Here is a 23,534-nt window from a genome sequence, read left to right as displayed (position 1 = left end):
ATAACATTAAACAAAAATTACATAAATAAATGATGCGCTTAGGCTCGTGAGGTGAACCAACTCGAGCTTGATAAGTGAAGCTCGAGCTCAAACATTTTTTATAAACAAGTTTATTTTTAGGATCCAACTTGTTTATGCTCATCTGATTCAAACTTTTAGCGATTCGATTTTAAATACATCACAAATGACTCGACTCGTTTACACTCGTCAATTAACCATCTAAGTCAATCTCTTTCTGTCACCAAATTAGCAAACACTAGTTAAAAATTGTATTGGGCCAAAATCCACTAGATTATATATATCTATCTAGTCTAGAAACATCCCTCCAATAACCATAGCCTGTGTTTGTAATATTGCTATATAAACCAACCCACCTCTCATTTCACTCTTCATAAACACAACACAAAGCCTTCAATTTTCAACTTTCAACCATGGTGGCTCTAACAAATCCTCCAATGGAACAGTTCTTCGTGAAACCATCAAAACCAAACACAACCCCATTAATCATCCCCGACATCCCTCTCATTGACCTCTCCAAACCCGAATCAAAACACCACCTCGTTAAAGCCTGCCTAGACTTCGGATTCTTTAAGGTTGTTAATCACGGAGTTCCCGCAAAGTTCATCAATAAACTCGAATCCGAAGCCGTCAAGTTCTTCGATTCTCCGCTTTCCGTCAAAGAAAAATCTGGCCCACCCGACCCGTTCGGTTACGGTAACAAAAGCATTGGCAAAAATGGCGATGTGGGTTGGGTCGAATATCTTCTTCTCAACACCAAACCCGAATCCGTTTACCAGGTTAATTTCCAGTAAGACCTCTGCTTATTTACACCTTTTCATGATTATCGAAAATAAATAAATTATTCTATATGGTATCAGAGCGCGGAGGTTGTTAACTAGTTACCTTTTCTTTTAAATCATTACAATATTGTGTTAGCTATTTATATAAATAGCTGATAATATTTTACGGGGTTTTTATTATCCTAATCACTTAGTTTTTGTTGCAAGGGGCGTTGTTAATGATTATGTGACGTTGGTTAAACACATGGCGTGTGAAATTATGGAATTACTAGCGGATGAAATGAAATTACAACCAAGAAATGTGTTTAGTAAGCTGTTGATGGATGAAAACAGTGACTCTGTTTTTAGACTAAATCACTATCCACCGTTCCCGGAGTTTCAAGAACATGCAAAAGATGATAGGAAATTGGTCGGGTTTGGCGAGCACACCGACCCGCAAATAATATCCGTTTTGCGATCCAACAACGCGTCTGGGCTTGAAATCTTTCTAAGAGATGGAAGTTGGATGTCTGTTCCTCCGGATTCTGAGTCTTTCTTCATCAATGTTGGTGATTCGTTACAGGTAATAAGATATTAACAGACCAACGCCTTGGGCGTTTTCATTGCCACATAGGCTTCATAACGCCCACGCTTCAAACCCAGTAGGCGGTAGGTATTAACGGGTGTTATGATAGATTTGGTCCGGGGCCAATTCTTTTTAAAATAGAAAAATATCAATTTATGGCTTATGTTAATTATTGTTAGTTAATTCAAAACGCCCTAGTTAAGGTGTATTGGCCTACGGGACAATGACGCTACGCTTTAACTACTTAAAAACACGTGGCCTAAGACAGTGTGTAGTGGGACGACATATACCCCAATTTTGAGAAGATATGTGGTATGACCCCCCCCCCCCCCCCCCGGCGATAATGGACGAAAAGAGAGGATGGGTGACATATATTTGTCGTCGGCTTGTTTGATGGACTTGGTGACGTGGCGAGCAAGTATTGGTAGGTGGGGCAATTTGTGGGCTACAACACCGTCCCCTTGCTACATATCATCCCTCTTGATCACGTGTTAAAAATCCCACTCATTTTGTAGTCCGTCCACTATACATGGCTTTGTTATTGTACAAGTTTTAATGCGTGATTTACATGTGTTGGTTAGATTGATTATAACCTAGTACAGAACACGAAGAAAGAGGTCGAATGAATCTATGTAGATTCTCCTATCGTGCTGTCTATTTCCTTAGTCAAATCAATCTTTTTCTCAAGTCCAACAAGTAACTTCATATTCTAAAGTCATAATCATGTTTTTTTAAATAATAATATAACTATAATGTTGGGCTTATCAAAACCGACTACAAAAGAGATTTTTAACATAAAAGTTATAAAATGCAGGTATATTGGTTTTTAATGGTCCTAACTATTGTTTTTTGGTCACTGTTGGTCCCAACTAATGAATTGGCTACTGATGGTCCCAGCTTTTAAAGTACTTGTTCCTAATGGTCCGTGACTAACAGAATTCTAACGCGGTTAGTTTCAGGTCGTCGGGAAAACGTTTTTGGCCAAAAAATTCAAATTTGCTTCCGGAAAACACCAACTTGAACACCGCAACCACCGTCAATTGACTCACCACTAACCAACTACCAACACTTGAGTACCATCAACCGATTCCAACAATGGTTCTGAGGTTTCCGGCGACCTCAATAATTGGGGCTTTTACTAGAAAAAGGTTCCTAAAGGTCCGATACGAAGTTACCAAGATGTTTGGGATGAAAATATTGAGTTTTTGGGGAAAAAATTGAGTTTTCCGGCCAAAATCGTTTTTCTGACGACCTGAAACTAACGACGTTAGGATTCTGTTAGTCGCGGACCGTTAGGAACAAATAGTTTAAAAGTTGGCACCATTAGTAGCCAATTCATTAGTTGGGACCAGTAGTGATCAAAAGACAATAGTTGGGATTATTAAAAACCAATATACGTAAAATGTATAAAAAAAACTATTTTATGTTCGCCATTATCGTTAATGCGGCTTAATATAATTAACTTAATGTTCACTCTTTCTTGTTACATGTGATTTTTTTAAGTGTGCTTTTCACATATGTGTTTTACTTTTTCAAACAGCGGATATGAGTTTGTATATTTGTATAAATTTATGCTAGTACACATATATATAGTAGATAATTAATAAAATAAAATTAATATATCTTGTGTTTGGTCCGATTTGTTTTTTACAATTTTTTTGGTCAAACCGTTAGCAACGTTTTTTGGTTATCAAAAACCGTAACCGAACCGTTAAGATTTAATTCCATCAATATCTGACCATGAACACCCTAGTAAAACTTAAATTACCTAAAATTTTAGGTTTTCTGTAAAAAACTAAAAGCTTTTAAATTATGACTTTTCCTTACTAAGGTGACATAAAATTTGTAAATTAAAGATATTCTTTTGTCGTGTGCCTATTAATCTGGATTGTATAAATAATAAAATTGGATTTCTTCTCAAAGAATATATATTTCGAAGGATCTATTTTTTTTTTGGTGATGAGGGTTATATAATAAAATGGTTACATTGTGATTAAGATTGCTTTGGACTTAGTGTAACATCCCGAAATTCCTAAAGTAATATTTTTTATATTATTTTGTCGGGTGAAATAAACGAGTTAGTGGAACGATAATAATAATAGCAAAATATGAAGACTTAGTAGGATAATTAGATAGGATTAGATATGGACCAAAAGGAAATATGGGCCTTCGGTCCATGGGCTTAAGGGAGTATAAATACCCCCTTAAACCCCAATCCTTTCCATTCCATCCATTTATCCATCATAATCTCTACACACTCCAAAACACACACAACCCGAACCAAGATCCAAAGGCGAGGACCCGAGCTCGTTGGTGCTAGATCGTCGTGACGAACCAAAGCAGCAAGACCAGCTCGTGTTCGTAGTTCGACTCATTTACGGTACGTTTATATCGAGAACTTGTTCGTTTAGATTTGGATTAGTATAGAAATGACAGATCTGTGTTTGTATGGTAAAAACGAATCCAACAAAGCTAAACTTACTGAAAATAGATATGATTTGATGGGTTAATCGATTGATAAAAGAACCCGTAACCTATATGCATAAATCGCGCCCTTTAAACATCGATGTTAGGTCGATTTGATGGTTGGGTTTGTAGGCGCTGGTCAGACTATTCCGTGGATATCTAAATCGAGTTATTTGGTTAAGAAACGAAGATGATTAAGGGATTTAAGGACGAACAGTACCTGCAGCTGGACAACTTCGCCTGCAAGCTAAGTTCGCCTGATGAACTTCGCCTGCAAAGCTAAGTTCGCCTGATGACAACTTCGCTGCAAACTGATAACTTCGCCTGCAAACTGGTAACTTCGCCTTCAAAGTTTAACTTCGCCTAAAGCTAAGTTCGCCTAAGGTTTAACTTCGCCTAAAGCTAAGTTCGCCTAAGGTTTAACTTCGCCTAAAGCTAAGTTCGCCTAAGGTTTAACTTCGCCTAAAGTCAAGTTCGATTAGAAAATAAATTAAAAACCTAATGGAAAATGTGTTAAGACAGTTAATGTAAATCAAATTTTTCCAAGCTAACCTGGCAGCTCGACCCCAGCCAGGGGCTCTGCCCCTTGGACCCTGCTAGGGGGCTGCCGCCCCTAGACCCCGCTGCCAGGGGCGCTGCCCCCGGACCCCCGTTCGTTGTGGGTTGTATAAAGATAGAAATACAACATGAGTAGTAGTAGTTAATTGATACGTGTAACTTACACAGTCAGCCGAGCTCAGTTAAAGAAGGGATTTACAACTATCGGAGGAAGAAGCAGAGTTCAGGTGAGTTCTAGCCCCATTTATGTGTTATGTTTTCGGGGCTGTGTGCATACTCGATATGTTTGTTAATACGCTTATCCTAAGAGATAAGTGTATGCCTTATGTGAATGATGTGATATGTATGAATGATTGCTTGATGGTACGTGAACGATCTTCGGATATTGCATGTACTGTCAGGTTGTAACGCTATGTATAAGGTAAGTATGATATGTATGCTTATGTGTATGAACGTGATAAAGTTAATAAAAGAAGGAAATGATGGTTGTATGGTTACGAAAAGGGTACCGAGCCCTAATAATACTCGAGGTATGATGTATGGTTGTATGGTAACGAAGAGGGAATCGAACCCTACTAATATTCGAGAACTAGGGAACCGAACCCTACTAATATTCGAGGAAAGAGGGTACCGAGCCCTAATAATACTCGAGGAAAGAGGGTACTGTAACACCCCGACCAAAGGCGGATTATACATCGGGGCGCCACATATTGTTTCATTACTCGTGACACTATTGGTGTCAATATTTATTAATACACATTTTATCGCGCACGCGCAGCGGGGAAAATAAAGAACATAATCAACATAAATCAATATATTTATAAATCATAATATTCAAATAACATAAACTTGTCTTGTTACATTTTAAATCTAGGTCCAAAACAAAAGTAAACATCCTATGTGTCCCCAAGCTTCAAAACAGCTACTGCAACCCTGAACATGTGTTAAAATAAACGTCAAACACTTGCGTGTTGGTGAGAAATCAAGTTTAATAGATATTCATAGTTAATCATAGATAATCATAGATAACAACAGTAAATCTGCGCGCAACATATGTTAATCTGGTATCTAACAAGGGTGAAATCAGATTGTGACCAAGCCTTAGATTCATAGCTCATAGTTCAATCCGTACTCCCAATTGAGCACAAAAACAAGAAAACTGTGCAAGTGTAAACAAAAGAGAAAACATAAACGATAGGTTCTCCCGTGTCTACCAATGGATCCATGAGAACTTCGGAATAGGCCGAACAAAGCGGTTAATGATACACACATACAAATAACAGCCAAGTAAATATCCATAACACATGGGATACTGCGCGACTAAAACTTCATAAACAGTTTAAGACTCAGTTTTGTACGAACACATGAACATCCCAAAACATTAAAACAAAAAGGGATTAGATACGAGATTACTCACTTGATAAAGATGCGATGTAAGATAAAGCAAGAACCAACTTTAAACAAGCAAAGTTAACCTATAATTAAAGATTATGTTTCAACGATCGGTTTTAGGTCTAGGTAATAAGTTAGCATAATTAATAAGTAAATTATTATATATAATATATTACCGGAAAAGCAGGAAGAACAAGGAGGAAGACGGAGGCAAGAGAGGAGGCGGCAGGAGGACAACGGCAGAGAGCAAGAGGGAGGAAGAGATAATAAGTGTAGTGTGTGAAGTGTTAAGAAAATACTACTATTATTTATAGGCAAACCCTAGGGGACATAAACCCTAGAAAAGATCTCCAAAAGTAAAAGAAAAGATAACAGCAAAAAGATTCCAAAAGCAAGATCTCAAAAGATAACAAAAGATATCAAAAGCAAAAAGTAAAAGATTTCAAAAGATATGGCAGCAGGAAAAGAGGAAAAGCAAAAGGGGAAAGCTGTCAGGGAACAGTAAAAAGCATGGGCAGGGACAGAAAAAGGTACAGGTCAAGCATGGCAAAAGCAGATCCTCAAAAGATAATGTCAGTTACTTTATCTACCAACCAATGGGGTTGGTACGCATGCAGCGCCGAAAGCAACTATTCAGACATAAAGCAAAGCAGGTCAACAGCTCAAAAGATAAGACAACACAAAAGCAAACGGCTAGATTTAAACAAGGGTTCAGCGCGAGAAGGCTGTGTGCGCGAGCGCGAAGGCTGGCACAACAATCCTTAGCGCGCTGCGGGAAGAATCACAAATCCTTAGCGCACTGCGAGAACATAAATTCCTAGCGCGCCGCGGGAACTACAAATTCTCAGCGTGCTGCGTGAAGAACTAGAATTCTTAGCGCATCGCGGGAAGAACATACATTCTTAGCGCGCTGCGAGAAGAGTTCTCTTCACGCATTGCAGGAACAAGATGTCTTCACGCAGGCTTCCTTAGCGCGAGGAGCTGCAGACATCCTTAGGCGAGAAGAACCAAAGGACAAGCAAAGAAGAGGGTTCAAGGCTTAAGGGTTAAGCAGGAGGGCGGGACGGCGACAAGACAAAGAGGCGGGACGACAAGAAAGGAAGGCGGGACGGCGGAAAGAAAGGGGAAGAGAAAGAGGCGGGAATGAACAAATAAATATATTTAATTTACTCAGTTAAATTTACAAGGATTAATAATAAACTTTAAATCATAAAAAAAGAAACGGATCAGAGAAACGGGTACCTGGGTCGGGTCGGATTCGGGCAGTTGTCACAGTCTCCCCTACTTTAAGAAATTTCGTCCCGAAATTTAACTCGTAGTAGGTGGCGCAGAGAAAAGGTACGGGTACTTGATCTTCATCAGATCTTCCCTTTCCCAAGTGAACTCGGCTCCGCGCTTGGACTGCCAACGAACTTTAACAATAGGGATGCGACTGCGCTTGGTTTTCTTCACCTCGCGATCCATAATCTCCACGGGCTTCTCAACAAAATGCATAGATTCATCAACTTGAACTTCATCAAGAGGAATGTGAAGGTTCTCGTCAGCTAAACACTTCTTGAGATTGGATACATGGAAAGTTGGATGCACATTACTGAGCGCGGGCGGCAGGTCAAGTTTGTAGGCAACTTTTCCTATACGCGCGAGAATCTTGAATGGCCCAACATAACGAGGCGCAAGTTTACCTTTCTTCCCAAAGCGGACAACACCCTTCCAAGGCGACACTTTGAGGAGAACAAGATCACCAACTAGAAATTCGAGAGGCTTTCGCCTGCGATCAGCATAACTCTTCTGCCGGCTTCTGGCAGTCAGCAGACGATCACGGATCTTGGCGATTTTATCGGTTGTCTCTTGAACTAGTTCGGGTCCTGTGATTTGAACTTCACCCACTTCGTTCCAACAAATCGGTGAACGGCACTTTCGACCGTAAAGTGCTTCAAATGGGGCCATACCAATGCTAGAATGATAGCTGTTATTATAAGAAAACTCGATCAAAGGTAGGTGTGAATCCCAATTACCTCCAAAATCAAGAACACAAGATCGAAGCATATCTTCAAGGGTTTGAATGGTTCGCTCAGACTGACCGTCAGTCTGAGGATGATATGCCGTACTCATGTCCAAGCGAGTTCCTAGCGCAGATTGGAGAGATTTCCAAAAGCGAGATATAAAACGGCCATCGCGATCGGATATGATGCTCAAAGGAATACCATGGCGGCAGACAATTTCCTTGACATAAAGCTGCGCGAGATGCTCAACATGGTAGTTTTCACGAATGGGCAGAAAGTGAGCAGATTTAGTCAATCGATCCACTATTACCCAAATGCTATCATGTTTGTTTGCTGTCAAAGGTAACTTGGTAATAAAGTCCATCGCTATACCTTCCCATTTCCACGTAGGAATTTCTGGTTGTTCGAGCAAACCAGATGGGCGTTGGTGTTCAGCTTTAACTTTAGAACAAGTCAGGCACTTAGCTACGAACACAGCAATATCCTTTTTCATGCCAGGCCACCAATAAGTAATGCGCAAATCCTTGTACATCTTATCAGCGCCAGGATGAATAGAATATCGAGATTTGTGCGCTTCACTCAGGATATCAGCGCGAAGATTCTCATCACAAGGGATCCAGATGCGATTGAGATAGCAGAGAATTCCATTCAGATTAGGGACAAAGAGTGCTTCCGCGCCACACGCTAACTCGGCGCGAAGGTTACCATTACTGATGGATGCGCGCTGCGCGTCACGAATACGCGATTCAAGGTTGCTTTGAATCGGCGCGAAGTGAAGCTGGGTGCGCGGCAAGATACAGTTAAGTTGGCAGGGTTTTCGGCTGAGCGCATCGGCTACCACATTAGCCTTACCAGGATGATACCGGATCTCACAATCGTAATCGCTGATGAGTTCGTTCCATCGGCGTTGCCTCATGTTAAGTTCCTTTTGATCAAAGATATGCTGAAGGCTTTTATGGTCAGTGTAGAGGATACACTTAGTACCATAAAGGTAGTGTCTCCAGATCTTCAAGGCAAAAACAACTGCACCAAGCTCGAGGTCGTGAGTTGTATAATTCTTTTCATGAACCTTGAGTTGCCTTGATGCGTAAGCGATAACCTTGCCTCGTTGCATAAGAACACAACCGAGACCTTGGTTGGATGCATCGCAATACACGACAAAATCATCATTACCCTCAGGTAGCGCAAGAACAGGAGCTTCACACAACAAACGCTTGAGCGTCAGAAAGGCTTCTTCTTGCTTCGAGCCCCAAATATACGGTTTACCTTTGTGCGTTAGAGCTGTTAAAGGCAAAGCGATCTTTGAGAAGTTCGAAATGAAACGCCGGTAATAACCAGCTAAGCCCAGAAAGGAACGGATCTCAGAAGGAGAGGATGGCGTAATCCAGTTCTTGATTGCTTCAATCTTGGATGGGTCGACATGAATACCCATCTTGTTTACAACATGACCAAGAAACTGTACTTCATCAGACCAAAATTCACACTTGGAAAGCTTAGCATAGAGTTGCTCGGCTCTAAGCTTTTGCAATACCAACCGGAGATGTTGCTCATGCTCGGCCTTGGTCTTAGAATACACCAGAACATCATCGATAAACACGATCACGAATTTATCCAAGAAAGGCCTACACACCCGATTCATAAGATCCATGAAAACGGCGGGTGCGTTGGTTAAACCGAAGGACATGACCAAGAATTCAAAATGGCCATAACGAGTTCGAAAAGCAGTCTTCGGAACATCTTCATCGCGGATACGCAACTGATGATAACCAGAACGGAGATCGATCTTCGAGAAACAGGAGGCACCTTGGAGTTGATCAAAGAGGTCGTCAATACGCGGTAAGGGATACCGGTTCTTAATGGTGAGTTTGTTCAACTCGCGGTAATCAATACACATGCGAAACGATCCATCTTTCTTTTTAACGAACAACACCGGAGCACCCCAGGGCGAAGAGCTAGGGCGAATGAATCCTTTAGCAGTCAACTCTTGAAGTTGGCTGGCCAATTCTTGCATCTCAGCGGGTGCAAGACGATAAGGAGATTTAGCCACGGGGGAAGCACCAGGGACAAGATCAATACGGAACTCGACTTCACGAGCGGGAGGGATACCAGGAAGATCATCAGGAAAAACTTCAGGAAAATCACGCACAACAGGGATATCGCGAAGCTTCTTTCCTTCATCGGGTTTAACCACATGGGCTAGAAATGCAATACACTTCTTCCGCATGAGTCTTTGGGCTTCGGCGCAAGACATAAGTTTAAGACCACTGGAGGGTTTTTCGCCGTAGATATGAAGATCACCATTTTCTCGAGGTATGCGAATCAATTTCTTGGCGCAAATAACTTCGGCGCGATTCTTCGAGAGCCAGTCCATACCAATGATAACATCAAAGCTTCCAAGAGGCATAGGGATGAGGTCGATTAGAAAATCGTTTTCGTTAAGATTAAGCGTGCAATCTTTAATCACCGAGTTTATTAAAACAGTTTCACCATTAGCCAATTCAACTGAAAAATCTTCTTTTAAATCGCTGCGCGGTCGCGCAAGCTTCTGCTCAAACGCGCGAGAAATAAAACTTCGATCGGCGCCAGTATCAAAAAGCATAGATGCATAAAATCCATTAAGCAAAAATGTACCATTAACTACGTCGTTATTCGCTTGCGCTTGGTGCGCGGTTATGTTAAAAGCTCGGCCACGCGTCACTTGGTTCGAAATTTGGTTCACCGGATTCGCTTGAGTAATCTGAACTTGTAGCCTTGGGCATGCGTTCCGGAAATGACTTGGATCACCGCAGTTAAAGCACGATCTGGGTCGTGGGTTTTGGTAAGTTGGCTGTGGGTTCTGCGGGTAGGCTGGTGGTGTTGGCGCAATCGGATTGGAGGGAGGGGTTCTACAGTACTCAACGGAGTGACCTACGCGGCCACATCGGTTACATTGTCGACACGGGACTTGAGGTGGGTGATGAAGTCTACAGGTTGGGCAAAAGGGTTGGTTTCCTGTGTAAGGTTTCTTAGTTGGCGGGGCAGGAAGTGCTGGATTGGTTAAGGCATAGTTGTGGACTACAGGAGGTGCTGGGTAGGTTGACAGTGGGTTAGGCGCGTAAACTGGTTGATAAATTGGTTGCTGGACAATGGGCGGGTTGGTAAGCGCATAGGCTTGTCTGCGCCTACGTTTCTGGTTATGGTTTGAGGGTTCTGGTTTGGTTTCTGTTGGTTCAGGGACAGTCTTGGTGGGTTTGGTCTTCTCAGTTCCCCGCAGGAACAGGGTTCCTGCTCTGACATGGTTGTCGCTGAGCACAGCGGCCAACTCGATGGCGTCAGAGAGGGTAACTGGGTTTCTGGCCCATACAGAATCTTGAATTTCCATGGGGAGACCCCCAAGGAATTTCTCGATGGCTCGGCGGGAAGGGGTAACAAGGTGAGGGACCAGTAAGCTTAGCTCGTGGAAGCGCGTCGCGTACTCGCGCGCTTCACCGCTGTATTGCTTAAGATTCCAAAATTCCTCCTCCAGGCGCTTAACTTCGTTGGGAGGGCAGAATTCTCGCGTAAGAATTTCCTTGAATTCCTCCCATGTCATGCTAGAAGCAGCCTCTGCGCCACGCGCATGAGCTACTCCATTCCACCATGTAAGCGCTCTGGATTCCAGGACACTGGAAGCATATAGGGTTCGTCTGTCTGAGGGGCATTGGGTATGGAGGAAAGTGTTTTCAATCTTCTCAAGCCATTGGAGCATCACGGTGGCTCCTTCAAGACCTGTGAACTTCGGAGGGTTACCCGCATTAAAGGACTTAATGTTATAACTGGAGGTATTAGCATTGTTTTGGCTCAAAGCTTGGGCTATTGCGGCGGCCATTTCCTGGGAACGTTGCTGTCTACGCACGCGCGAGGCTTCTCTTCTCTGAAATCGGCGAGATAGCGGAGGCATTCTATAAAAGTTTTAATTTTAGTTAATATCTTGGTTTTTATCGCAAAGTTTAACTTTATAAAGCTTGGTTTCGCAGAGTTAGATACTATCAAAAGTTAAAGTAAAATAAATGATCCTAAATGCAGACTTTAATAAAGGTAACAAATTCGAATCAAGAATCGACAATTCACGTATCACCGTGACTTTCCGAGTTCTCAATTTAAAATAGCTAGTAAACGGGTGTTGGAGATTGACGATTCATGTATCACCATGACTTTCCAATCTTCAATATAAAATATACAAGAAAATGAGTATTGGAGGTTGACAATTCATGTATCACCATGACTTTTCAAGTCTCCAACCTCAGAACATAATCGTAAATGGAAATTGAAAATCAACTATTCATGTATCACCATGACTTTTCGGATTTTCAACCCCAACAAACGAATATGTAAGTAAAATCAATAAAATCGAAATTCAACAAAAATCGAAATATCGCGAAATAAAACATAAAATCATATACTGCGCAAGCGCGAGCATATTCATAAATAACGAGTAATTAACAATAAGCGCGCAAACATGAGATTTCTCTCATGCGCGAGAAGGGACTCTTAGGTATTCTAGGCCGTTACGTCTAACCACCTATCCTAAAGTCAACGAGCTCTGATACCAATCTGTAACACCCCGACCAAAGGCGGATTATACATCGGGGCGCCACATATTGTTTCATTACTCGTGACACTATTGGTGTCAATATTTATTAATACACATTTTATCGCGCACGCGCAGCGGGGAAAATAAAGAACATAATCAACATAAATCAATATATTTATAAATCATAATATTCAAATAACATAAACTTGTCTTGTTACATTTTAAATCTAGGTCCAAAACAAAAGTAAACATCCTATGTGTCCCCAAGCTTCAAAACAGCTACTGCAACCCTGAACATGTGTTAAAATAAACGTCAAACACTTGCGTGTTGGTGAGAAATCAAGTTTAATAGATATTCATAGTTAATCATAGATAATCATAGATAACAACAGTAAATCTGCGCGCAACATATGTTAATCTGGTATCTAACAAGGGTGAAATCAGATTGTGACCAAGCCTTAGATTCATAGCTCATAGTTCAATCCGTACTCCCAATTGAGCACAAAAACAAGAAAACTGTGCAAGTGTAAACAAAAGAGAAAACATAAACGATAGGTTCTCCCGTGTCTACCAATGGATCCATGAGAACTTCGGAATAGGCCGAACAAAGCGGTTAATGATACACACATACAAATAACAGCCAAGTAAATATCCATAACACATGGGATACTGCGCGACTAAAACTTCATAAACAGTTTAAGACTCAGTTTTGTACGAACACATGAACATCCCAAAACATTAAAACAAAAAGGGATTAGATACGAGATTACTCACTTGATAAAGATGCGATGTAAGATAAAGCAAGAACCAACTTTAAACAAGCAAAGTTAACCTATAATTAAAGATTATGTTTCAACGATCGGTTTTAGGTCTAGGTAATAAGTTAGCATAATTAATAAGTAAATTATTATATATAATATATTACCGGAAAAGCAGGAAGAACAAGGAGGAAGACGGAGGCAAGAGAGGAGGCGGCAGGAGGACAACGGCAGAGAGCAAGAGGGAGGAAGAGATAATAAGTGTAGTGTGTGAAGTGTTAAGAAAATACTACTATTATTTATAGGCAAACCCTAGGGGACATAAACCCTAGAAAAGATCTCCAAAAGTAAAAGAAAAGATAACAGCAAAAAGATTCCAAAAGCAAGATCTCAAAAGATAACAAAAGATATCAAAAGCAAAAAGTAAAAGATTTCAAAAGATATGGCAGCAGGAAAAGAGGAAAAGCAAAAGGGGAAAGCTGTCAGGGAACAGTAAAAAGCATGGGCAGGGACAGAAAAAGGTACAGGTCAAGCATGGCAAAAGCAGATCCTCAAAAGATAATGTCAGTTACTTTATCTACCAACCAATGGGGTTGGTACGCATGCAGCGCCGAAAGCAACTATTCAGACATAAAGCAAAGCAGGTCAACAGCTCAAAAGATAAGACAACACAAAAGCAAACGGCTAGATTTAAACAAGGGTTCAGCGCGAGAAGGCTGTGTGCGCGAGCGCGAAGGCTGGCACAACAATCCTTAGCGCGCTGCGGGAAGAATCACAAATCCTTAGCGCACTGCGAGAACATAAATTCCTAGCGCGCCGCGGGAACTACAAATTCTCAGCGTGCTGCGTGAAGAACTAGAATTCTTAGCGCATCGCGGGAAGAACATACATTCTTAGCGCGCTGCGAGAAGAGTTCTCTTCACGCATTGCAGGAACAAGATGTCTTCACGCAGGCTTCCTTAGCGCGAGGAGCTGCAGACATCCTTAGGCGAGAAGAACCAAAGGACAAGCAAAGAAGAGGGTTCAAGGCTTAAGGGTTAAGCAGGAGGGCGGGACGGCGACAAGACAAAGAGGCGGGACGACAAGAAAGGAAGGCGGGACGGCGGAAAGAAAGGGGAAGAGAAAGAGGCGGGAATGAACAAATAAATATATTTAATTTACTCAGTTAAATTTACAAGGATTAATAATAAACTTTAAATCATAAAAAAAGAAACGGATCAGAGAAACGGGTACCTGGGTCGGGTCGGATTCGGGCAGTTGTCACAGGTACCGAGCCCTAATAATACTCGAGGAAGGAGGGTACCGAGCCCTAATAATACTCGAGGAAGGAGGGTACCGAGCCCTAATAATACTCGAGGAATGTAGGGCGTAATGCTCTTTATAACGTAAGATATGAAAGTAAGTTAATACAAAAGAAAGTATGAAAGTATGAAAGTATGAATGAAAGAATATAAGTTTATGTGTATTGTATAGTGTATGATTAACTAGAACTCACTCAGCGTAGCTGACTTTTAGTATGCACGCATGTGAGTAGAATGAGACAGCTAGCTTGAGCGGGCACATGGTGGGCGAATAGGAGACTGGCATCTGAAGACTCAATATGTTTTAATGTAATTGACGTTTATTTTGAAAGACAAGAATGTTTAATTGAGGCAAGTTTTGGATTGCTGTAACGTTTCATGAAAGTTTTTATATTCCGCGAAAGTTTTACTGAACTCTGATTTGTACGAACTGTGTTTATTAGTAAATCCGACGCTAAAGTAGAGCTACCGGGTTCGGGGCCTTACACTTAGGTGATGACTAATGGAAGATTCAAGAGTGTGAAGCATAGGGTGGTGGCAAACGGTACCAAGAGTAGGGTGTCGATGATATATTTTGGTGGACCACCATTGAGTGAAAAAATAGCACCATTGCCATCACTCATGCAAGAAGAGGAACGCAGCTTGTACAAGGAGTTCACTTGGTTCGAATACAAGAATTCTGCATACAAGTCAAGATTATCTGATAATAGGCTCGGCTTGTTTGAAAAAATCACCGCACCTTAGGGTTTTAACATTTTGTTTTGTGTATTTCCTTCTGTTTGATTGCTAAATACGGCATGTAGTATGATATTATTAAGAAACGGAGAATTTCATATATAGCGTTATAAACTTATGATTTATTATGTATATACATGATTCAAATTTTTAGTACACACACACACATCCCCTATAATTATGTGAGGGGAATTTTTAAATTATATGGTGGGGTTGTGAGTTGCTGTGAGTGTAAATTATAGGGTAGAGAGAGAAACGGTAGTGATTTTTTGTAAATTTTGGGAAAGAGTTGTGATTTTTTGTAAATTATAACGTTGAGAGAAAAAACTGTAATGATAAATGTATAAAAAATATTATTTAATTAAACTGTAGAGAGAAATTTTGTGTTATTTAGTGTAATTATAGAGATGAGGATGGAGAACGGGCTGGGAATGCTTTAAATTTACCCATCATATATTTACCCGTTAAATAAAAAAAGTGACTATTTTTTCTAAGGTTTAAAGCTTCATATGTACCCATGTTTAACCTTAAAAGTTGTATGTACTTATCAATAATATATATATACTTTTAAATATGAAATTTACCCGATCCAAGAAAGTCATTTTTAACCTTTTTTCAAGTTTTCTTTACACCATTCATAAATCATATACGAAGGAACCAATTGGACAAATAATAAAGAGAACATAACCAAGAAAATAGCAATGAAAAATCTATTGAAATTAAATAAACAGAAAAAAAATCTTAAATTAAATATGTATTTAACTTGTTTGGACAAATTTAAAACCAAGTTGATTATTTTTACATTTTTAAATAATGATGGTAAACTTTTATTATTTAATAGTAATATATATTTTATTGATTTAAAATAAAATATTTTTTTTAAGGTGCATTACTCGTTAAGTATTTTATTAAGTTGATTCTCGAGGGTCTTGAGTAGTTTGAATTGTTTTTTCAAGCTAGATTTTTAAGGTGAATTCGGACCCTGATCTAATCAAATTAGAATGAGAACTACGATTCAAATTTAATTCGTATTTGGGTTGATTCGAACAACCCAATTTAGAAGGGAAAAATAAACAAAAACTTGTAACTTGATTTGAGGAAATTTTAAACAATGTCATACGCTTACATGTGAAAATATATATTCAGTTCAATTTGAAATTCACAAGTTTGTAACTTAATTTTATAAACAAAGTCTAAACTTGAATTAGTTTATAAACCAAATGCAAAAGAAATTTGAAACAAAGTTTTATAAAAGTAAGAAGTTTAAAAATTGTTTGCTTCTAATAAAATGTGTAAATCCATATTAAAAAAAATCATTATGGAGGAATTTAAAATTCCAAGGTTAAAAGTAGATAAATATGTTGTAAAACAACACCTAATAACAAGATTACATATGTATAATATAGAGAGTATAAAGAGAATGGGAGAATTGTTTCATTGAGTATATCATATCAAGTTCAAGAACCCTCTATTTATAAGGTTATAATAATAATACAACCATAATGGTAATATAAGAGTTAGAATATGGATGCTTACCATATATAAATGTTCATAACATAATATGATTTTTTTAATGAAATGAATACATGTGATATTTTATCTAGATTGTATAGACATAAATGATATTTTAAGTATGAACAACTAGATATATATGGTGTTTCACAATTTTGTATATATAGTATGAAATTCTCGATCACCATATATGAAGAAACATATGCAACAACACATAACTCTTTGATTATCTTTCGGCCCACACTTCTTATTAATTGAATTGGGCCAGGGTGTTGTGTCTATTACGTTTATCAACCTTGATTGGTCATGCTATGGACCATGAACTTCACCATCATGCCCTTTGACAACGGCACCACTTTGTACCGTTTATGGGGGGTTCTAGAAAGTGCATATTAATAAGATGTGTAGCCATTCGTTTGGAAACACATGTTGATATATTAATTGATCTATATGGATGGATGCTACCGAACTCTCTAATATAGCTTGCATATAAGTAACGACATGTATAAAAAAGTTAAAATGTACTATATGTGCATGGTCAACCTTTATTTATAGAATCAAAGTGGAGGGTTAGGTTCAAATAAGAAGTTTGATTTTCTTAAGAAGGCTATGAAGGAGGGTATTTTAGTCTAATACTTTAATATTAAAACCCACTTACTTTAATCTCAAAACCCACTTAAATTAATTTCAAAAACCCAATTACATCTTCACTCATCTCTTACAACCACCACCACTCCACCGCCCACCGCCACCACAACCGTCACCCACCGCCACCACCTCGCCGGAAAAGTCCGAAAAAACACAATGGAAAAATACACTATGAAAAAAAACACAATCAATAAAACACAATAAAAAACACAATTGTATGGCACAATGTAAATAACACAATAGAAAAACACAATGAAAAAAAAAAACATAATGAAAAATACTATTGTATAACACAATTTTGTAAAACACAATTTGTAAAAAACCACTATTTTTTTTTTAATTTTTATATTACAATATGGTACTCATATAAAAGATAAAAAGACACTCGTTATTATGGTGAAGGTCGTAAAAAAAGTTATGAACGTTTTAAAATGATGGGGGAATTTGGCATATGCCTTGCATGTGGAGAGAGAAAGTCAACAAATGTGTTATTCCTTTTATGCCTTTTACCTTGTATTCACACTTGATTTTCCCATAAACTAATCTCAACCCTCTATATTCAAAATTAATGGACAAGATTACTTCTTATCCTTCTTACAAAAAGTATACTTTCTATTATAACCTAACCCTCAAAATGAATTGCTATAAAAATTATCTAGGATTATTATGTATATATAATTTTCCTCCTAATAATGGTGTTGGAATATGACCCTTTTCTGGCCAAATGTATTGCCTTGGTATTATTTTCATATAACAAACAATCGTGTCCAATTAATCTTATAGATAGCAAAAGCTATTGGTAGGGTCTGTAGGCGTGTGATGTGGACAGATATTACCTTTATTCATGAGGATAGACTGTTTCAGAGAGATCGCCGACTCCAAAGCAGCCCATATACAGTACCAATAAAAAAACATTAACATGAAAACGTGTCATAGTAAATGCAAACATATATGACATCATAGAACCCAAATAGATATAAAACTAAAAGACAATCATATGCCAAGTCTACAAAGAATTTGGGTCCCTTAGCTAAAGCTAAGACCCAAAAATGGCATTCCCTAAACTTCCTTAAACCTAAACGCTATGTCTACACCAACTCCTATCATGAACTGTAACCTTACAGAGGTGTAACTCTAGCAAATCCTGCCTAATTATTGTTATTATCATTTTTTACGTGTACATGCAACTATTTATATAATTATATCTATGTGTGTATATGTATGCATCTTTGTAGGCATATGTATGTATGTGTGTATATCTTTGTATGCATATGTATGTATGTGTGTACATGGATATACATATGCATATGCAGACATTACTACTAGAAAACTAGGTCGTTTCCTGCATCGGGCTTTTGTTAGGAAATTTGTAAGAAAATGACAATTACCGGCAAATCTGGACCAAATGATTTTGTCGGGATCAAGTTACGGGAATTTTTTACAACCATTTTCCTACCAAAGTGTTTTGCCAAATTATTCCTACCAAAATTCTTTGCGGCCAATTGTTTACCAAAGTTTTTCTGAGGCCAACATTTTACCTATGTTTTTTGCGGTCAATTTCCTACGAAATGATTTTACTAGTAGTTTCCTACCAAGTTTCTTTGCAACAATTTCCTACAAAAATTGGGTTCAATTTTTCCGACCAAAATAGGTTTTATATGATGACAATCACAATTTACGAAGTAACGAAACACAGATCAATAGGGTAAAATGTTAGTGAAAATCATTCCAGTTTGACAGCTCATTTCAAGACATTACTACAACTGTAAATTGATCTCAACTGTTAGACTATGTGAAGATAAATTGAAAATGAATTTAGTGGCTCAGAGATTATAGCAAGTGGTGGAGCACCCAATCTATAGAAAACTTACTAAAATTTTACCAAACCTTAATAAAGTTATAAACCTAACTAGTAATAATAATAATAATAATAATAATAATAATAATAATAATAATAATTCTCTAGCATCCCCCTTCGAATACTCATAAATCTAAATACCAATAATTCTCTTTTCTTTCTCTCTCTCTCTCTTAAGGAAATTAAACAAAAATACTCAAATGAAAAATAATCTAATCCGCGGGTTAGAATGATTGAATGAAGCTGATATAGTGTGTGGCCCATTATTTTGATGAAATTGATATTGGTCTACATAAAGCCCATATTGATAGGTGGTTAGAGCCCATACATGAAACCCAACTTGTGAAGCTCGACACACGAATTAGAGTTAAAGTGGCGCGAACCCTGAATGATCCGAAATCATATAAGGGGTTTGGCACAAAACTTTCTGCGCTATTGTTATTGATATTAGGGCCCCGATATTGGCGAGAGCAGCCATTTTCAAAATTCCGGAAGACCCGAGCAGGTCGTAAAAATTAACCCGTTGTGCTTTTTCTAAACAACAAATTTATTTTCACCTAAATTCTCCTAACCTTGCACAAGGACTTGAACCTACCACCTTCATTTTAAAAGGGGACACCATGCCACTTACGTCATGGGTATAATATGTATATAATTCAATTTCATTAATGAAAAAAATAAACATTAAAAAAAGTCTTAATTTAAATCATTAAACTAAACTCAATTGTTAAGTCTTTTCAAATAATATCTACAGAAAGTGACCTGTACAAGAGACAATGAAATAAAAACTGCTTTAAATTGGGACAAACCAACAACAAACTGCCAAACCACCATCATTTTATTTCTTTCATTTTGATTTTCTTCATAAACATGCCAAATGAAAGTCTTCACGTTTTTATAATTTACCACCGTGACCTATGTGACTGATCATAAACAAATCAACAAAGCCTAATCAGCAATCGAGTTCAGACCTAAAAGCTAACGCTTGGTGATAAGATAAGTGGTCGAGTCTATAATGTTGATCCAATCCCAAATTTGTTTAATGATCAATGTAGAAACATCATGTTGAATATTCAACTTATTGAATGCGCGAAATGTGTATCATAATAATATAACTTAATCAATACTGAAGTACAATTCCCGAAAAACCTCAGAGACAAAAACAAGACTAGATTGAAAAAAGAGGTAGATTATGTACATACACATGATGCTAGCTCGGGTATCGTCTTCGGGAAGAATGTTGCTTCAATGTAATGGTGGCAAAGCCAGTGGATGAGGTGGTGCATGAGTCGACTCGACCAATATAGACCAAAGTACATGCACATCTTCGTATGGACATGATTTTACATCTTCGTACAATATGTATATCCCTCTACCTGAAAATGTACGCTTACGGTTAACATTTTTAGTTGTTACATTAGGAAAAAAAAAAAAAACTCGCACATTATAAGTATAATTTTAAGCGCATGTGAAATGCATTACAAACGATGAAGATTTAGGAATAAGTATTTACCAACCGACGACAATACTTTGGAAAACTGTCTTCACCATGGAATTTTTTCATATGCGGGTTCGTGCATGTTTGTTAACAAAGTAACGCGAAAAAAGCGAATGAGTGCAAAAAGAAGACAAGTGTAATAAGAACATACTCTTGTGGTGGGCAGAATGCAGTTTAACCCAAAGCTTCTTGAGTGGAGAGAAGAGGGATTGAAGCCACCCCATTAGTGGGAGAAGAAAAGTAACCAAATGTTCATGGTTGGTGAAAGCAAGTGGTAGCTAAGAAGGGGTTGAGCGAGGTTGCTTAGAGTATGGTGAAGTTTTTTACTTAGAAAAATGCAATACTCATGCTGCATTTCCCTTGAAGGCCAATCAAAAAAATTTGGTATTGGTGCAATGTCACTGTTACTCTCAAATACCCTTCCTTTTTCACTTTCTAGTGGAACAAGCCATCCTACCAATCTATAAAAACCACATAAAAGCTTAAAATTGCCTTTTCTAGAAAAGAATAATAGGCAAAATACCGCCCTGTATTACTTTCTTTTCTTATTTCAACCGACAATCTAAAGTGATTAAGTTTGCTTTATTAGGCAAATTACTGCTCCTTAATTATTGGGCATTTTGCGTCACATCATCATCATTTTTTTTAGCAAAGTACATGTGTAATGGTTTATGTCCTGTCAATCATTACCACTTTAAGTCAAATATGACTTTATTGTAGAAAATTCAACGCCCCAATATGGATGGTCTTATTGTTCATTATTACTAGTGATATATATAGTGTTAGGCTATTGTACAAAGGACGCTTAGTGTACAAAGTTTTAAACATAAGCTGTATAAGTATTAACAAAGGTGACACGATTATTTTATAAGTTGCGTAACTTTTATTCTGTGATTTTCTGTGCATATCTAGTTAACTTTTATATCTAATTATTTTACTTCATACGTAATTATTTTTTTTCTCTTTACGTTTAATAAAACAAAAACAAAAATCAAAATAAATTAATGTGTCCCAATGATGTCAATTGAGAAAGACATTTACGAGGCATCAACTTTCCAGCTAGCCCTGTAGCGACGATATGCCGTCGCTATAGAGACTCAATCTTGATGACGAATGTGTTGACATAGGATCGCCGGGTCAGAACAAGTTTCTTGTAGTGTTTGTCGCTTTTTAGCAGTACAAGATGCAAGCGTCATGACTTTCACCTGCCATACTCCTGCTTATGTTTGGGGAATTAAGTGATAGCGTTAACCAAGAAGGTGCCAGTGAAGGCAAATAACGGGTTGGCCAAAACATGCCAATCATATAAAAAAAATTCTATACAAATGAGTCAAAAAATGATAATTTATTTTAGCCAAATTCTAAAGTCGACATGAAGTCCACATTTGGCATTGGGCACTTACTAATACCCTTGCTTTCGAATAGTTTAAAATAGATTTCGTCTAACTAAATAAAACTATCACTATGCACTATCATAAGACCTAAGGAACTCCACTAATTATATCTAGGGCTGTTCAAAAAGCTTGAGGCTCGAAACTCGGGTTCGCTTGATAAAAGCTCGAATAAAACTCGCTATAAACAGTTGATTTGAAAAATTCCGAGTTGATTGGATCATTTTTATAACCGAGCCAAAATCGACCCAGGCTCGGCTCGAGTCATAGCTCGGCTCATTAGCTCGATCTTAAGTTCGTTTAACTTCAAAATCGAGCTAGAGCCTAGCTAAGTTGCCTCGTTTAATTTCGATCCTGACCTCGAAACCACCTTGGCTCGACTCGGGCTCGACTCGTGAACAACCCTAATTATATCAAACAACCATTCTAAAATAATAAAACATCAAGATAGAATTGATTTGCAAATATGTGTCTACCCAAGTTCCAAGGATAAAAGAAAAGATTTAAGATTGATTACCTAGAATTCTAGAAACTATAACATAATAGCATATAAATATTAAGAACTATATAAACTAACAAGAAAACAACAATACATATTAATGCTGAGTTATTGGTGAACTGATAATACAATTTTATATTCAAGGGGGCATGAATTCAAATGAGATGCGTGCCTATCCAATTTATGAGAAAAAAAACATCTAGTTTTATATTAAATGGATGGTGTGAGTGGGGGTCTATGGCCCCCGGCTTTCACTTCTATCCGCCAATGTGCCCCAATCAGGAGCGCCTTATTGAGTTGTAAAAGAAAGGAGGATAACTGGATAAGGGAAGGCTTAAAAATGAATATGTAAACGAGTAATGGCTCTAAGGTATGCATGCCACTATATCAACATGTTAACATAGACATCTTATTATTAGAAAAACTCTTTCATGCCCGTGGATTTTTGACATCATCTACAAGGGAAGACTGCTGGTTCTCATAAATGGCCTATATAATATGTTTATTTTGATAATTTTAAAAATTCAAACATATAGTCTAAATGCAACAAGAAAAAGATCAAGAGCACAACTTCACGAACGGGCATATGAGACTGTGGAACAACCGCCAAACGCTCGCATACTAAGGCAGGCAATCTTAGAAGAATTTGATATGATGACCAGTGTTGTAGCATCGCTAGTCGATCGGTAGGGTGGGGATTTAATCAACAACAACAACAATGTATTCAGTAAATCGTATAAATAGCAAAAACATTGGCAAGGTATAGGATGGTGTGATCTAAGCGAACCTTACCTTTACCCATGAAGATAGAGAGACCGTTTCCAAAAAACCCCCGGCTAAAAAGCAGTGGCGGATTCAGAGAATAATTTCACGGGTAGCGTAAAAAAAAATTTAATGGTATACCAAGAAAATTTTTTTTACCGGTTTCGCGTTACCGGGGGCCTGATTACGCATTTTGCGTGTAACGTAGCTGTCACACCCCAACCTAAGGTGGAAAT

At 38.3% G+C, this 23,534-nt stretch overlaps 1 protein-coding gene and 1 long non-coding RNA gene across 2 annotated transcripts; one reads left to right on the top strand and one right to left on the bottom strand.

Moving 5' to 3' along the window:
• Nucleotides 1-428: 428 nt before the first annotated feature.
• On the top strand, nt 429-15,139 carry LOC143602554 (gibberellin 2-beta-dioxygenase 1-like). Its single transcript, XM_077079619.1, has 3 exons — nt 429-808; nt 1,008-1,362; nt 14,888-15,139. Exons 1-3 carry the CDS (start codon nt 432-434, stop codon nt 15,137-15,139), a joined length of 984 nt encoding a protein of 327 aa, XP_076935734.1. The 5' UTR covers nt 429-431.
• Nucleotides 15,140-20,246: 5,107 nt separating this feature from the next.
• Nucleotides 20,247-20,941, bottom strand: LOC143601200 (uncharacterized). The gene is made up of 2 exons (XR_013147611.1): nt 20,798-20,941; nt 20,247-20,524 (listed from the first exon to the last, which is right to left on the bottom strand). It is a non-coding gene; the product is annotated as an uncharacterized LOC143601200 (long non-coding RNA).
• Between the last annotated feature and the right edge of the window lie 2,593 nt (nt 20,942-23,534).

The sequence above is a fragment of the Bidens hawaiensis genome, unplaced genomic scaffold (genome assembly GCF_021521415.1).
Source record: "Bidens hawaiensis isolate Kalapana, Puna unplaced genomic scaffold, B.hawaiensis_p1.1 tig00001960_1, whole genome shotgun sequence".
In the NCBI taxonomy this organism is placed as follows: Eukaryota; Viridiplantae; Streptophyta; class Magnoliopsida; order Asterales; family Asteraceae; genus Bidens; species Bidens hawaiensis.
This window is presented reverse-complemented; position numbering and strand designations above follow the sequence as displayed.